This window comes from Rhipicephalus sanguineus, chromosome 3 (genome assembly GCF_013339695.2).
Source record: "Rhipicephalus sanguineus isolate Rsan-2018 chromosome 3, BIME_Rsan_1.4, whole genome shotgun sequence".
In the NCBI taxonomy this organism is placed as follows: domain Eukaryota; kingdom Metazoa; phylum Arthropoda; class Arachnida; order Ixodida; family Ixodidae; genus Rhipicephalus; species Rhipicephalus sanguineus.
The window spans coordinates 229,561,778-229,577,229 of NC_051178.1; the positions used below are offsets into that span (position 1 = coordinate 229,561,778).

Genomic DNA, 15,452 nt, shown 5'->3' on the forward strand with positions numbered 1-15,452 from the left:
AAGGATACCAACACCACCTAGATAAGTTCAGGCCTCTTCACTGCCGCCGTGACGTCACGCACCTGGCCCGTCGAAGCGCGCGCGCGCGAGCCGCTGCGGCGCGGACGCTTCCCGCGCGGCGGCCACTACAGATGAGTAAAACATTAATTTCTGCATTGCCGCGATATAGGCATAGAATATAAAATTTCTGAACGAACGTTATTTCACATCAAGATGAAATAGTGCTGTTCCGCTCCATCTCGGCGGACGTAACTGCTTCAGATTGCACTTAAAAGAAACGTACACAAGTCCCGGGCACCTGGCGAAATATTTATTACAATGTAAGTACCATGTATCACAAGGAACATACGAACTTCCAGCTTTTAGCAGTCATATTGACATCTATGACTACATTGTGCAACACAAAAACCGAAACTGACAAGATTAAGCAAAAAAAAAACAAGGCGCTAGATTATTCGTTATAATGTTTCAAAATTTATCACAGTGAAAAACTTTTAGCATCTGGTACAGTCATATTCACAGCCGTAATCACATTATGGGGCAAACAGAAAAACACAACTGCTCTTAGAACGAAAGAAACTAGCTACTGGAGTATTTATTACAATGTATAAAGTGTATCACAAGGAACAAACATTTAGCATTTGGAACAGTCATATTCAAAGCCATATTCACATTGTGGGACAAAAAGAAAATACGAACCGGCCAGCTTAAAAAAAACTAGCCATTAGTAAAGCTTGCTTCATATTTTAGCTAAGGGGCCACTAGCAAAGTTTACTGTAGCGTTAGCAACTTTCTTTGCTTTGTACAGGCTTTTTCTTTCATGACACTGTCATTCCTGCAAGCGACATAGTTTTTTAGAAGCGTGTTGACAGCTGGTTTTAGAATGTTCTTGAGTACGGTATCTGGATGGTGGCCACTTGCACACATGTCCAACTCCTCGCCGTCGCTTAGTAGGAACTGCATGATGCTCAAGAGGACCATCCTTTGGTTGGCTTCTGCATGAAACCGCTGCTCCTGTTCCTTACTGACAAGATGCTCTAATACTATCTTAGTGCCAAGAACAACATTAACAACAAAAGGCTGCGGAAACTTCAAGCCGCCTCTGCTCATGCTGTCAATGAGTACGTGCTCACTTTGCTGCAGTTCTCGGTCAGTGATCATGAGCTGTGACTGACAATCCTCACATGGCTGACGTTTAATTGCAGCATGCGCACAATAGCCTGCAATGTATGCCAACGCAGGCACGTCAGTTTGTGATGCCTTCAGGTCGCTTTGGGTGAGTTTGATGGCATACTTTGCTATTAGCATCTCGGCATCAAGCTCCTGTTCCTTAGGTGCCAATGACAGCGGCATGTCTTCAAGCTTTAAAGTGTCCTGCAAGCGAATCTTTGTCTCCGCTTCGAATACTTCTGTGATTGACACATTGTAGTGAGATCCACACATTTGGCGGTACTTCCCGAACCTGGCCTCAAGGCAATCTGTTTGAAACTTCCCCAAAAGGACGTACCTAAAGCCCAGCTCATCAAGGCAATACCGTGACAGCTCAATCAATGAATACGTGCTTAGCCGGAGAGCAAAGTGGGTCTCCTTTGTCAAACCTCCAGCCGTGGTTCCCCTCCGGCTCCACCTGTCAAGCCAGGTAATGAACTGATCAAGGTACTGAACTTGCAAACAAGACATATCCTTCACAGGCTGCTGATAAACATCACGTAGTCTGTGCCCCTTTTCTGGAGTCTTAACATTTACAATGCTCCACCACCTGACAATCAAATCAATAAAGGTGGCCGTTTCCTGCAGTGCAGCCAAATGCAATTTCTGCGCTTCAAGTGACAAAGCTGATGACACAAAGCTGTTAAAAACTTTCAACACCAATTTCACATTTTGACGCTCTAGGTGGCTTGGATAAAGTGCTTTATAGCTCAGACCATAGGCAACCTTTGCAAGCTTGCTTTGTTCACCCTGGTACAGCTTCCTCAAAAAAGTAAACGAAGCTTTTTGGTCCTCACCACTTCCACAGCTTTCAAAAGGAGGATACAAAAACGACTTGTCATCATCCTTCTGATTGAGCCAATTGTTGCGTATACACTTGAGCAAGTGAACAGTGTCCACAACATGAAACAATGGCTGCTGCGGGTTGGCAGGATGAGGAAAAACAATCCCTGGCTCATTTTGCTCGCTAAACAGAGACATCATTTTCCTGTTTATGGCATTGTTGTCTGTTACGACCGCAACAACATGCAGACCAGCACTTTCAAGCCTCATGATTAGTGTCTTTAGAACATCATGCAGCTCCGTTGCTGTGATACGAGTTACCGGAAGGATATGAGCAACATCTTTATAAGATGAAAGCAAAGACTGTACCATGAACACGTGCGCTGTCTTTGCTGGTTCCGCACAATGCGCAGCAAACCCTGTTAGGCAGCCACCTTTATATTCAAAAAACTGTTGCAGGTGTATTTCATCAAGCATGACAGTCACATTTTTTTCATGAGGCTTCAGAATGGTTGCTCTGCGCTTAATGTACCTCAGAAAACCTTCTTCGCACTGCTCTTTCGATGGGCTCACATCATGTGCAGCACAAACTCGCTTGATGGTAGTGTCATGCGGCAAGACAAGCTTGTTGCTGTGGCGAAAAAACTTGTAGGCATGTGGAGAAATTGTGTGCAATATACTGCTAAAAACTAAAAGCTCTGCAGAATACCGCACGCCATTGCTCTTCTTTGTCAGCAGCTTGCACTGCTCCTTCAGGAAGATTAGTGCGTCAGCCCTCTCATCATCATGCAGCTCATCATCACAAATGTCATCCAGCAAGGATAAAACAAGCCTAAGCACTCCTCCCACCTTGTCCTCCTGTTGACGGGCCTTCTTTTCACAATATCGCTCCACGCTGTCTAGAAGGTTGTCCAGCACACGGACATCACGGACTTCGTCAGGAATGCACACATCATCCGACACCAACGGAGCGCACTTAAAATACACGGAAACGGACAGATCCTCTGTAACCACCACAGATACAAGCATCTCCGAAGCTTGCAACGCCGGTTCGATGTGGGCGACGATGAGGCACGTCTCGCAGGCTGTTGTACACCAAAACTTCTTATTTGGACGCTCGTTAACCCGAGAAATCAGTTCACCCAGATTACAAACTTTGTACTGTTTTTCTTCTTTTTCAAACGCTGCTTGGGACTCGTGTATGGCTTTCTGGAGTAGCTCATTTTCAGTCCGCTTCCTTTTCAGTTCAGGCTCTTGTCGCGACGTGCGCGAATTCGAGATATACGAAGGGCAGTCTGGAAAAATGGCTGGGAAGGCGTCTGGAGTCAGCCGTGTCAACTTCATAGGAGCTTCAATGGTTCGTCCATCGCAGTCCGTATACGTTGACGTTGTGCGCAGGTGTTCCGACTTGAAGTGACGCTCGCAAACCTGCGCGTGACCGGAACAAAAAAAAAAAAACACCAATTAATAATAATATCTGGGGTTTAACGTCCCAAAACCAAAAAACACCAATTAGAATCTCCTGGGATAATTACGAGAAATCTCGTTAATTCTGAAGGGGTACGCTCGATGCAGCTTACCTTGGGGTCCTTCAACAGCCTCACGTCGACGTCGCTCCGTCGCACAGCCCGCTGCCATTCCGCTCTTCGCTTAGCGTCTCTCGGAAAAGAAAACAAGCGGACTTTCGGACCATTGTCATAGTTCCCTCGACAGTTGGGTACACAACACCGCCCCATGTCTCAGGATACATTCGTCAACAAAATAAATTCGGCGGAAGCGGTAACTGCAACACGGAACAGCGCGCACGGCGTGGCCGCGTGGTCTCGTTCAACGACAGAGTGAAATAATTGTCACGGCTGCCGCCACCTGTCGGACACTCGGACAACTTACGGCTCTGCCGCAAAGCTACGGGCTACCACGGTGCCACGGTGCTCGCTCTCTCGAGAGAGGTCGCCCTCCTCCTTGCCTGTCAACATGCCCGGACACGCCGAAACGCTGCTGGTACGGCGTGAGCTAGGTGGTGTTGGCGTGAGAGGCTCGGGCAAAGTTGAATGACGTCACACGAAGGCGCGCCGGAGTGAAGAGGCCTGAACTTATCTAGGTGGTGTTGGGTATACCCACTACGCTTCTGTATGGCAATACGTGCCTGTACGTAGCTGCATGCTTAATTGATGCTGTGGCTGACGACGACGAAAATCATGGTGATGAATTATGGCTGAGGCCTTCTTAATGGGTGGGAGGCTTTAAACCAGTGGCATAGCCAGGGGGGGGCACACCGGGCCCGTGCCCCCCCCCCCCCCCGATTTTTTTTCTTTTCCATGGCATACAGAGTAGAGCACTGCACGGGCCGTGATTCTCGGCCCGGGCCCGGGACTCGTTCAAATTTACCCGCCCGAGCCCGGCCCGGCAACTCAAAAGAGAGACCCGGGCCCGGCCCGAACCCGAGAAAAAATTTCGCCTACCCGGCCCGGCCCGGCCCGACCCCAGATCGGGCCCGACACAGGCCCGAGCCAATAATCTAGGTGGTGTTGCCTGAAGATAGAATCGACCGCAAGGGCGTTTTAAGCGGCAAATATCTACACATGCTTGGCGCATGCTTCGCTAGCAAGTGTACTTTAACATATATGGTACTTTCTTGTAAAAAGGGGCTGGCTCACCGTGGAAACAGTTGAGAGGACATACTGGATACGATGAACGTTTGTTCGGCAATGGTGTACTGTACCCAATTTTCTAGGAATACCATCGGTATCATCAAGAGCGTTTTGTAGCAGATATTGTAGGAAGAAAAGCGATTTCCAGCATGAGTCCGGTTTTGATAAGGAGCGCAATAAAAACAGAGGGGACAAAGAACAGAACGCTCTCTTCACTTTGTTTTTATTGCGCTCTCTATTGAAATTTATATAGACACGAAAGTGAGACAATGAGTCGGCTTAGATTGATAAATTGTGCTTTTAGAAATCTAATGTCGTTAGTTTCACCAACAGAGATTCATTAATAAAGGAGAAAATCAAGGTCAACGTTTCATTTTTAAATTTCGCGACAAAATCTCACGCGTGACAACACGGATTTCAAAGCGTATTTTTCGTATTTTGGCGACTTTGGCTTGTCGAAATTTCCTGAATCTTCGTATGTTAAGTCTGTGGCTCCCCCTCGGAAGACAATGCACTTCATTTTTACCGATTATAAACTGCGTGCGATCTAGTAGACGCCGTCACAATCTATGACGCGTTTGATGCGGGAATTTCATGGTGGCGTCACCAGCCGTAATTTCTTTTTGCGCGTTTTCGCGCTTCCCATGCGTCTTCTCGCGGCAGGCGTGGTGATTTAGAGTAATTTGCTAATGCGACAACAATCGTTTCCTCCTTTAGTGTCCCTCCAAAGCATGCTGTAACGACAAAGTCCACCCTTCTGGATGTGTAGCACATGTATCTTCATCGTATTAGCACCTTGCCAATCAAGAGAAGTACAGGAAAAAAATTCAAATTTATTAGATTTCCTGTAAATACACTAACCTAGATAAAAATTATAACGAACCGCGCGCAGCACGTGGACTTTGGAAATATGTAAACGAAGCCGAATGGAAAAAAAGCAACTATTTGTCACAGCATTTTTTTATATACCCCACCACTGCTATTAAGTCAATAAAATTTTGTGGCAAAGTTTATAGCTTATTTGTTGGCATGTTATTGTACAAAAAATCAAATTAAATAGAGATTCCACTTAAACACACCATGCGCCCTTGCATCACATGTCCTGCCGCGCTAAAGTTTCTTGCACTGCTTGCGCTAGCCGCAGGGGCGCACATGTGCCTTGAGAAATGTGAAGGCGTCGGTAGTCGTAGTTCTTAACTTCCACCACTGGAGCAAATTTAGGATGTCTTTTTGGACTTCTGCAGAATGAAAATAGCTGTCCAGCTGATCCCTTCATTTCTCTATTCCCGAACGTTGTGCCACTCTTCATTATAATCTATAAATGCCTCTGAGGGCTTCTCCTTGCACTTTTCAGCAGTATTTGTTATGCACGGCTTGCACAGGGCTCTTTTCTGTCTATATTATAATGGTGTATGCCTTCCTAACGATGTTTTACCTGTAAAGGTGGCCTATGCTGGTAAGACTGCACTGGCGGACGAAGAGATTGCAATCTATTTTCGGGGTTCATTCCAGTTTGGTAATAAATGTGTGAATAACCTTCGTGACGTTTACTCATTGGCTGCATGTAATTCGAGGTAAGGGGACATTCCCCGGCATGGAATTCGTGATTCTTATTTCAAGCCAGATATTTCGTCAAGGTAATATACTTTGCCTTTAAACATGAATGTACATGTTTGATGGACTTATGCTGTTCCTGAACATTCGAACGCTGCTGTGGCAATATCAGTAGCATTCGCAGACCGCGGACCTTTCGCTAGCGGCCTGCGGCCCGCACATGACTGTCTTCGTCCTATTTTTCATTCTTTTATTTTATAAGTACGTTCTCGAGCTACACAGGCATGCAGGTCTAAAGCATCTTTTTCGTGAGGCACCACCAGCAGCCACCATGTGCTGATACATAACCGTGAAACAAAACTCTGTGTTGCAGAATTGGCGTCCAGAGTTTAGTCATTTTAGAGATAGGTATCTATATATTGGTAGAAACTTGCCGCCAAATACCCTTCAGAAATGACCCATATATGAAATCTGAAAAAGGTCGTTAAAATTTCAGCGTTAGCTGACACCTGCTAGAACCTATTCTGCCCTCCCCCCCCCCCTCCCTTTCACTCCTACCTTCGTCACTATCCTGGCCTTTGCGGAAGTAAATTTTCGTGAATGCGGGACACACAAAGCAGGCTGTGCATGTCCAGCTTGCGTCACATGATTTCAGGGAGCCTAGACGGAGCCACGGAAAAAGAATTTCTTTATAGGGATTGTATACAACGAGACTACGCGCAGTCTCTTAGTTTTAGTGGAGGGCTGGAACTTGCAAGAACGCTTGCCCGCCTTGGGCCTCCGCGATCGCACTTGCGATGATAAGTTATAGCTATAAATTTATTATATTACATTTATCACTGCGACTACAGAATAATATTTGAGATATAAAATAATAACGAATGCAAATAAAGCACGGAATAGCGAGATGTTAGCTATATAAGCGCCTGGTCTATTTACTTTCAGTTCGCTCGTTTTAGATAAATCAGGTAGCTCCGTATGCAAGAAACGAAAGAAGATCACTATACTTGTCGCTCATAAAACTTCTCCAAATAGCTTGACCCACATAAAAAAAAAAAGAAGAATCGTTTTATCGAGATGAAATGTGAAACGTATATGTGCGCGCAACTTATGAGGAACGCACTTGAAGGGACAGACACTTCAAGAAAAGAAAATGCGGGGGGGGGAGGGGGGGGGCATCGGAGATCCCTGCTCGTTCCGCGTTCGTTCTGGCGGTGTTGCGTCACAAAAGTGGGCGGTCCGCAGCTCTCTTCCGCCGAGAGGAAGAGGACAACCAATCGTCAAGCGGTGAGCGGCGAGCTTTCCGGGAGTAGACGCGCATCGTTTCTCCTCGGCAAGGGGACCGTATATTTCAAAACGAAGTGTTTCTCGCCTTCTAATATATACAGTTGTTATATGAAAAGATATTGTTTTTCTTCTCAAGCTCAAACAGTTTCTGAAACAGCAATAGGTTTCAGTGCTGATATTTATTGGCGTTAATTTTTCTAACCTGCTCGCTATGTGAAGTCGTGCACGCGAAAAAAAAAAAAAAAAGAAATGTAGCGGTCGGCGCAGTTTTTCAAAATGTCGTCCCACCGGAATGTCTGGCTTGGCTCCCGGGTGTCGGATCGTCAAAGGGAGCTTCTGCTGGCTTTTATGAAAGAGCACCCACAGATCGCTACGCCGTCGTACACGAGTGAGGACCGGGAGGACACGTGGCAGTAGCTGGTAGCGCTTTTGAAGTAATAAGTCCCTGCGCGTAAGACCACAGCCCAGTGGTCTTCCCCGTTCATTTCGTTCGCACTGTTCGTTTCGAGAACCGAAAGCGACGCCGCACTCGCTCATGTCTTCAAACGGATCTCGCACCTCTAACCGCAAGAGAAGCACACGTCGCAAGCGCCATTTTCTCAAAATCAGCTTTTGCGGCCGCCGCAACCGCTGCATCATGCCGTGCGAAGCCATTTGTTCGCTCGAGAGAACGCGTGCGAACGATCTCGCGCTCCGTTCGTTTGTAGCAGACGACATGCTCGTTATGACGCGGTATGACGTCATCAAAGAATAAAAGATCAAACAAAAAGAAAAATGGCTACGCCCCTCAGAGACGTGGTTTTTTTCCGGCTTCGGCCAATCGCGTGCGCCGCCAGAATGGGTGCAGAACGAACGGCGCAGAACAGAAATCTCCGATCACCCCACTCGTTATGACGCGGCATGACGTCAGCAAAAAAGAAAACCTCAAACAACAAAAACAAATGGCGACACCCCCCGGCCTTGAGTGGCATCTCCCGCTTCATCTCCCAATCAGCGCGCTTGGTCTTCCCCAGGAGAATGAACAAGCGGAACGAACAGATCTCCGATCGCCCCCCGGGTGCCGACGCCACCTTTAAAATCGTGCAAAAAAAGCAGTGACGTCATAGCTTCTGACGGCGACTACTGGGATCTACGTACGGTTCCTAATCGGTAAAAATGAAGTACATTGACTTCTGAGAGGGCTATAGACTTAATATACCAAGTTTCAAGAAGTTTCGTTGAACCAATGACCCAAAATTACGACAAATACAGTTTGAAATCCGTGACGTCGCGCGCGGAGATTTCGGCGCGAGATTAAAGAATGGAACTTGACCCTTGATTTTCTCCTTATGATGGTGAACCTAATTACATTCGAGTTCTCAGAGTACACTTTATCAGTCTTAACTGATTCGTGGTATCAATTTAGCGTCCCTTTATGAGCTGAGCAGAGTCCAAGCCCGGCCCGACCCGAGCCCGTCACCTCAAACCCGGGCCCGGCCCTAAGCCCGGAGCCTCAGGCCCGAGCTCGGCCCGGGCCCGCCATGAAAACTACTTTACCCGGCCCGGCCCGGGTTTTCGGGTAGGCCCGAGCCCGTGCAGCGCTCTAATACAGAGCACAAAATGACACTCAATCACATCTGCCTGCCCGGCCGCCACTTCAGATCAAGGAGGTGCACCCCACAAAAAAAGATTTCTGGCTACGGCCCTGCTTTAAACCACCCACTCGTCACGCAATGGATACATGCTATATGATGACTGGCGCGATTCTATACTCTTCTGCCACGCAATATAGTTGAAACTCGATTTAACGAAGTGATGACCATGCTCAGTTTATATTTCGTTAAATCGGGAAGTTCGTAAAATCGGGACAGGGATCTTTCGGCCCTTCACAATCTAAAATTGTAACGTAGCAACAACCAAAAGCTACCGTAGCATTGTATTTGCCGCTGACCCACGCCTGTGCGTATGAGAAGTCCGCGAGGGAGGCCTGGACATGTAGCCTCCCACCTCGTCCCGTCATGGAGCCACGTCAAGCTATGACAGGCTGCCGACATACGAAAACAAGGAGAACGATAGCGGTGTTTGTGCGAGAAGACCGGGCAAGAAAGTTCTGATCACGCGATCAGTGCCGTCTTTTGCATATAACCATGAAATTACCAAGGCAACCACCATAGTGCTTCTGTGGGAGCATCGTGGCTAGGTGCGGCGTCCAGTATCGTTAAAATAAAACTATGGGGTCGTGACTAGGGCGGCTACGCGTTTTAACTCGACAGCGTTAGAGCGCACGCTCAAAGAAAAACCTGCCTGTGTCAAAAATAGAAAGAAATTACCACATTTTTACTCGTTGTTCCTGGGAAAACTTCGTTAAATCGTGTTTGAAGCCAAGTTAGTTTCGTTAAATCGGGTTTATGACAATATTGAACCCTAAGGGCACCTGCCGGGGAATGGAAATTCCTCCGTTAGATCGGAAGCATCGTAAAATCGGGTTTCGTTAGATCGAGTTTTAACTGCATCACATCTCTTGAAGGAGCCCGGCGACACTTTTTCAGCATGGTCAGAAAACGCTGCCGATCGCTAGTCGAGGCTCCCGAGAACACGCGAGCCAAACGTTATAGCGCAGCCCGCGGCCTGGAATTTACACCTAATTCTCATAATCAGCTAGAAATCGTTCCCTCTTACAAGTGATGCCATATACCCAAATGACCGCACCATATACCCAACTTCACGGCCATTGGCTGATTTGAGCACCGTGAACTGCATAGTTACCGGGGCCGCGGCGGGAGGCCACCACGTGCCCGCGATCACACTGAAAGTGAGCCGCATGTACGAAGAAAAAAAAAAGAAAAAGTGCTCAAGGTCATGGCGTGCGCGTGACGTAACTTCTTTTTCCCGTGCCATCCCTCTATGCTTAGCTTCGAGCGCGCTCGTCGGGACGAGAGAAGAGATAAAGCAATTAGAGCGTGCGACAAATCTCTGTAACTCCGCTCATACTTGACGGATTATAAACATTTATGCGGCGGTCGGTTCGTGAGGCAATAAACTCATTTAAAAGCCATTCGACGGTTAATTAGGAAAGTGTTGCAGGGCCCCTTTAACGCGAACCTTGCCCGACATGATGCGTGTATGTAGGTCTTCTTCCGAGAAAATTTCGAGCAATGGCGTGGATTGCGGTAGAGCACTTGCCTGCCACGCAGAATGGCTTCGATTCCTGATCAAACCCTGTTTTTTTTTTTTTTTTTGCTTTCTTTTTTCTCACATTGTGCACTGCGACGTACACAGGCTGCAGCGGCAACTGCAGCGGCGGACGACAGCGCCGCCAAAATCGGCTGCTGTTGTGAGAGCATAACAGATCACGCTGTAAAAGGAGTGGAGTGGCATAGTTTCTTTCTTTTTTCTTATTTATTGTGGAAACGGTGGTGACACGCAACGTGCACCCTTGCAATTCTTTAAACAGTATCGCGGGAGCGCTGAGCGCGGCATATGGTAGCGTCTAATATTCTCGAAAGGTGACGAGATCTGCCGACGATGCGTCAGCGCACAAAACACACTGCGCCGATGTGCCAGGTTAATTTAAATATGCTAAAATTAGGAACTCACTTTTCGTGCCTGCACATGAAAGAAGAGCCAGAAGCAATGCGATGGAGCGCCTAATAATAATAATAATAATAATAATAATAATAATAATAATAATAAGAAGAAGAAGAAGAAGATGAAGAACTGTTTTCGAGATAGGTTTAAACTTGACTGTAGAAACCGTACTAAACTTCGGTGCCTCCATTTTGGGATATTGCCACAGGGATGTCTTTGATGCAGTTTGTAATTTTATTCAAGCTATTAAATGTATGCCATGTTAATCTAAACTTTAACAAAAAAAATTAGGGCAAGCTTCTCACTAGGGGTGCCGAGCCTGAAGTGCGAAGCTGGGCAGCCTTCTTTGTTTCTCTTTCTTTCCTCCTCCCTTTCTTTCTTTTTCTCTATTTTCGTTTTTTTCTCTATTTCTTCCTCTATTTATTTCTTGCTCTATTTTTCCCCTTTCTTTCTATTTCTCACTTGCTTCCTCTTTTTTTTCTATTTTTATACATGGTTTTGCCAGGCCCCTAAAGTGCTCCGCACTTATCACCATCAAGGCGCTCGAAGAACACGAGGAAGAAGACTTCTCCTTGGTGCGAGCGCGCGTTCAATGTGCTACATATGGCTATGCTATTCATGGTTGTTGCCTGCGTTACACCAAGCTACAACAGCCCGGCCCCCTAAAAAAAAAGTAATCTAAAAAGTTAGCGCAGCTTGCACTAAGTCGCGCAAGGCTCGACTACAGCAGAGCTGGCAGGCACCTGTAGCTGGTCCTTGCTTCGCTAGGCTTTTACCCTCTCACCTCTCTCTTTCCCACCCCTCACTATTCTATGCTATGCAGGGCTATGCGTGCTCTTTTCTTTTTGTATCCGTTTCTTTCTCTCTCTGTATATTTCTTTGTCTTTCTACCTTTTTCTCTCTTTCCTCCCTTTCTATCTACCTATTCTCTTTTTTCTGTAATCGTTCTCCCCTCCTCCTTTCCCTCAAATCTGTCCTCCACACCCTCACTTCCCTTTCCCACCCCCTTGCTATACTATACCATACAAGGCTATGCTATGCTCGTCTCCCCAAAAATTTTTTCCTCCCAAGAATTTATCTTTCTCTCTTCCTGTACTCGTTCTCTCGCCCATCCGAGTTATTGCATCCAGCGCCGGATAAATCGGAGCACGTGTTCTATGAGTGAAGCAGAAGATGAAGACGACGACAATGAAGAAGAGGACAAAGAGAGCGCGTGCTGGTTCGTGATGGTGATAATTTGTTCTCTCTACACAGACTAACAGTTGGCTTAAACAGATCCACTGTTAAAAAATTGTGTTAAGGTCTGACATATCCATTCAAAATTGTTCTGGTCAGATTAATACAGCTGTTTGATCTGCTCGAGCAATCACACAGTAATTGTAAAATTTCGACGATATATTAGCTGTTATTTCTTTTATCTTTAATATTTTTTTATTAATAAGCATTCTTGAAGTTATCAAACTGTTATGATGTGCCATGTTGGCCAATTGCCCAGAGTGGCTATGTGCCATAGTGTTGAGGATTCAATCAGTCAAGCACCATCGGGATCTGTCATGCTTGCTTGTAATGTGACGTGCGTTCGTGCTACGACCGCTATGACTTTGGGCTACAGTTGGATATCATATTCCCACGGCAAATGTTTCATGCGCGCAGTATGTGCTAATCTAATCTCGCGCCGTGCTCGCCCGGCAGCATTCGAGTCTCCGAGAGCAGCAGTGTTGCGTAATCAGTGCAGTGAGGGTGTTCCCTGGTGGTGTCGCAACGGAAATAGCGCCAACGAAGCCACAAAACGTTACCCGCCCTTTATATTGGCTTTCCTGCTTGCCCTCATTAATCTTTCTCGACTTTACATCTTACACACTACGTAAGAAATTATTCTAGGACACTATGCACACAAGGCACGATGCTTGCGCTTGCACGGCTTTGTGCTCCCATTCAGTGCTCTTTGTGGCGATACACATTTCAGAGCCCAGCCAAGGAAGCGGTTCCGTAAGCATGCCTAGGTGCCTCACAGCGATCACGAAAAAGCCAACTCGTGCGTGCAACTTTGAAGCCAGAAACAGCAGAGACGCCGGAGCAAGGCATTCAAATGGTGCTTGTTTATGGCTTCTATTGGATGAGACTAGGCTGATTTTCAGCCTTACCTACGTCGTGCCGATTTGCCCGTTATCTGCCAGGAACTTAAAAGCAGCATCGAGGTTTTGCAAGTACTACACCACTACTTTAATCCAGGTTGCATTTGCTGCTGTAGGGAAACTACAACCACAGATGTGAAGGCAAGAGAAAGTCATGCATACTGTTATTACGTGTGGCGATAATCACCTTAATTTTTGTGGTGACAGGAAGTACAATACCTTTGGGTATACGTCTGTTTCCAAGGCAGCAGAAGCTCATTTCAGATGACATGGCAGGCACAGGTGAAAGCCTCTAAAGTGTGGCTAGTATGCCAATGACAGCATGTGAAATGAGTCTATTACTTTGTAAGAGGGCAGTATTGATGGAGTGGTCTCAACACAGCTTGAAAATGGGTGAGCACGAGTTTATTGAAGGTGGGTAGCACGATGAGCTATTTGCCTTTCTTGCCTTTGGGGAGGGTAGCTGCAGTCACTGGGGCCGCACCAGTTCCGTGAACCTTGATGGATATTCTCGAGATGTAGTAGAGGGCCACGAGGGAAAAGATGAGGCTGGAATGTCGTCAACATGAACGTATTAGCAAAATGTTTGGTAAAATGCATAAAAATAGCTTTTTCACCGTGTATTCTACTCGGTCCTGTCACAAGGACAGACATTTTGCTTTTCTGTATCAGTTTGTACACTAAATCCTTCATTTCCAGGTCCAAATGTACCACTGTCTAAAGTGTTCAAAATCTCATATGCGTAAAATTGTAAAAGCACATTTATCAGTGTTAAAATATATCACACAACACTATAGGCTGTGGAAGTAATCAGTTAACAAGCTCACTAATGAAGTCAACATGGACCTAACATAGGCGTGAATGCATTCGTGGCAGTTTGTGACAAAACCTTATTCGTATTTCTTAACCCCGGTGGCAAAAGCCCGCTTCACATTTTCATAAGGACTACAGGTCTTACACAAGGCACGACTACTGTTCTGATCTCATGGTGGCATTAGAACGAGCACTGTGGCTTACACTCACCATGTTGTGACACAAACTCGGTGCACCAGGCCAGATGCCACCATGGCAACCACCAAGCAGATGAGCACTGGCAGGGGAGAATTACATGTAAGAGCTACGCACATTACAGCACTGTCAACAGTAGAGGTGGATCAAGTGGCATCTCGCGTACCTTCAGGAATCAGCTTTGTCTGGAAGTTCTTTCCGAAGAAGTGGTTTTCCAAGTTGGAAACGGCCTAGAAGTTGATCTGTCAAGGCGAGATTATCTGCGATATTTCTTTCAACCATTAACATGCAATAACATATGGGGTTTTACGTGCCAAAACGACGATATGATTATGAGGCACGCCGTAGTAGAGGGCTCCGGAAATTTCGGACCACTTGGGATTCATGAACGTGCACTTAGGTCAAGTCTGAGTACACGGGCCTCTAGCATTTCGCCTCCATCGAAATGCGATCGCCGCCGCCGGGATCGAACCCATGACTTTCGGGTCGGCAGCCGAGCACCGTAACCACTGTATCCACCAAGGCGGTTTGCCATTAACATGCAGGCATACTATTTTTTTTTTTCTCTCCCGTTAATACGCAGGCACGCTGAGGCTTTAGCGATTCTCTAATGCGGGTGTCACGCGGTGCACTCTCGATCGCGATCGAACTATATCAGGATCGAATTTTTCGATCGCGATTGGCTCACGCAGACGAAAAATATAATCTGGATCGGGTTCTATCGTGATCGAAAGTGCATCATTTGATTGCCTACCACGTAGGTTCAATGACACAGAGCTGCTATTCAGTGAAACTTCGCAACCACTATAGGCACCGTCATGCATATTAAAAGGATACAGTGAGGATTAACATAAAGAGCACAGATCCAAGGAAGCCGCCGAGGATGGTCATCGGTTGGCTGGACGCCAGGTGAGCTTTGTAAATTTGCATAGCCGCGAAAAGCAACATGAAGAGGCAGGATGACAGCACAGCTGACGTTCCCGTAGACACCGCTGAAAGTTTAAGCAACGAATTAATCCGCACGCAAATAACACAGCAGCTCACGAGCCACTCATCATCTACATATATAAAAAAGAATCACACCCTACTCGGTTATCAGATTTGATAGGAGCACAGAGGTCATTTTTAAGCGAAAGTATACAAGACTGACCCATATTTGCCCTGAAAGTCCTTCTTGCGTTTGAACAGAAGCCTTTTAGCCCGCTGGTTGATGTCTGGAGTAAAGCTTTATCAAATTTTCTCACTTGAAACTTCTCGA

The 15,452-nt window shown here is 46.5% G+C and overlaps 2 protein-coding genes across 2 annotated transcripts in view; both read right to left on the bottom strand.

Annotated features, from left to right (window-relative positions):
- Positions 1-4,107, bottom strand: part of LOC119386353 (uncharacterized) — a 28,612-nt gene extending 24,505 nt beyond the window's left edge. The window contains 2 exon segments of the mRNA XM_037653673.2: positions 898-3,420; positions 3,573-4,107. Coding sequence (XP_037509601.2) covers positions 898-3,420; positions 3,573-3,728 — 2,679 coding nt within the window. The 5' untranslated portion in view covers positions 3,729-4,107.
- Positions 4,108-13,569: 9,462 nt separating this feature from the next.
- On the bottom strand, positions 13,570-15,193 carry LOC119388362 (protein KRTCAP2 homolog). Its single transcript, XM_037656069.2, has 4 exons — positions 15,032-15,193; positions 14,361-14,424; positions 14,210-14,276; positions 13,570-13,735 (listed from the first exon to the last, which is right to left on the bottom strand). Exons 1-4 carry the CDS (start codon positions 15,140-15,142, stop codon positions 13,618-13,620), a joined length of 360 nt encoding a protein of 119 aa, XP_037511997.2. The 5' UTR covers positions 15,143-15,193; the 3' UTR covers positions 13,570-13,617.
- Between the last annotated feature and the right edge of the window lie 259 nt (positions 15,194-15,452).

Bases quoted from the DNA above. Each gene is read 5' to 3' on its own strand.
- LOC119388362 (XM_037656069.2), bottom strand. From the start codon at position 15,142: ATGTTGCTTTTCGCGGCTATGCAAATTTACAAAGCTCACCTGGCGTCC. The intron at 14,425-15,031 runs GTATCCTTTTAA...ATCAACTTCTAG, and splicing joins TCTTTATGTTAATCCTCACT to GCCGTTTCCAACTTGGAAAA. The intron at 13,736-14,209 runs GTGAGTGTAAGC...ACGACATTCCAG, and splicing joins CGAGTTTGTGTCACAACATG to CCTCATCTTTTCCCTCGTGG.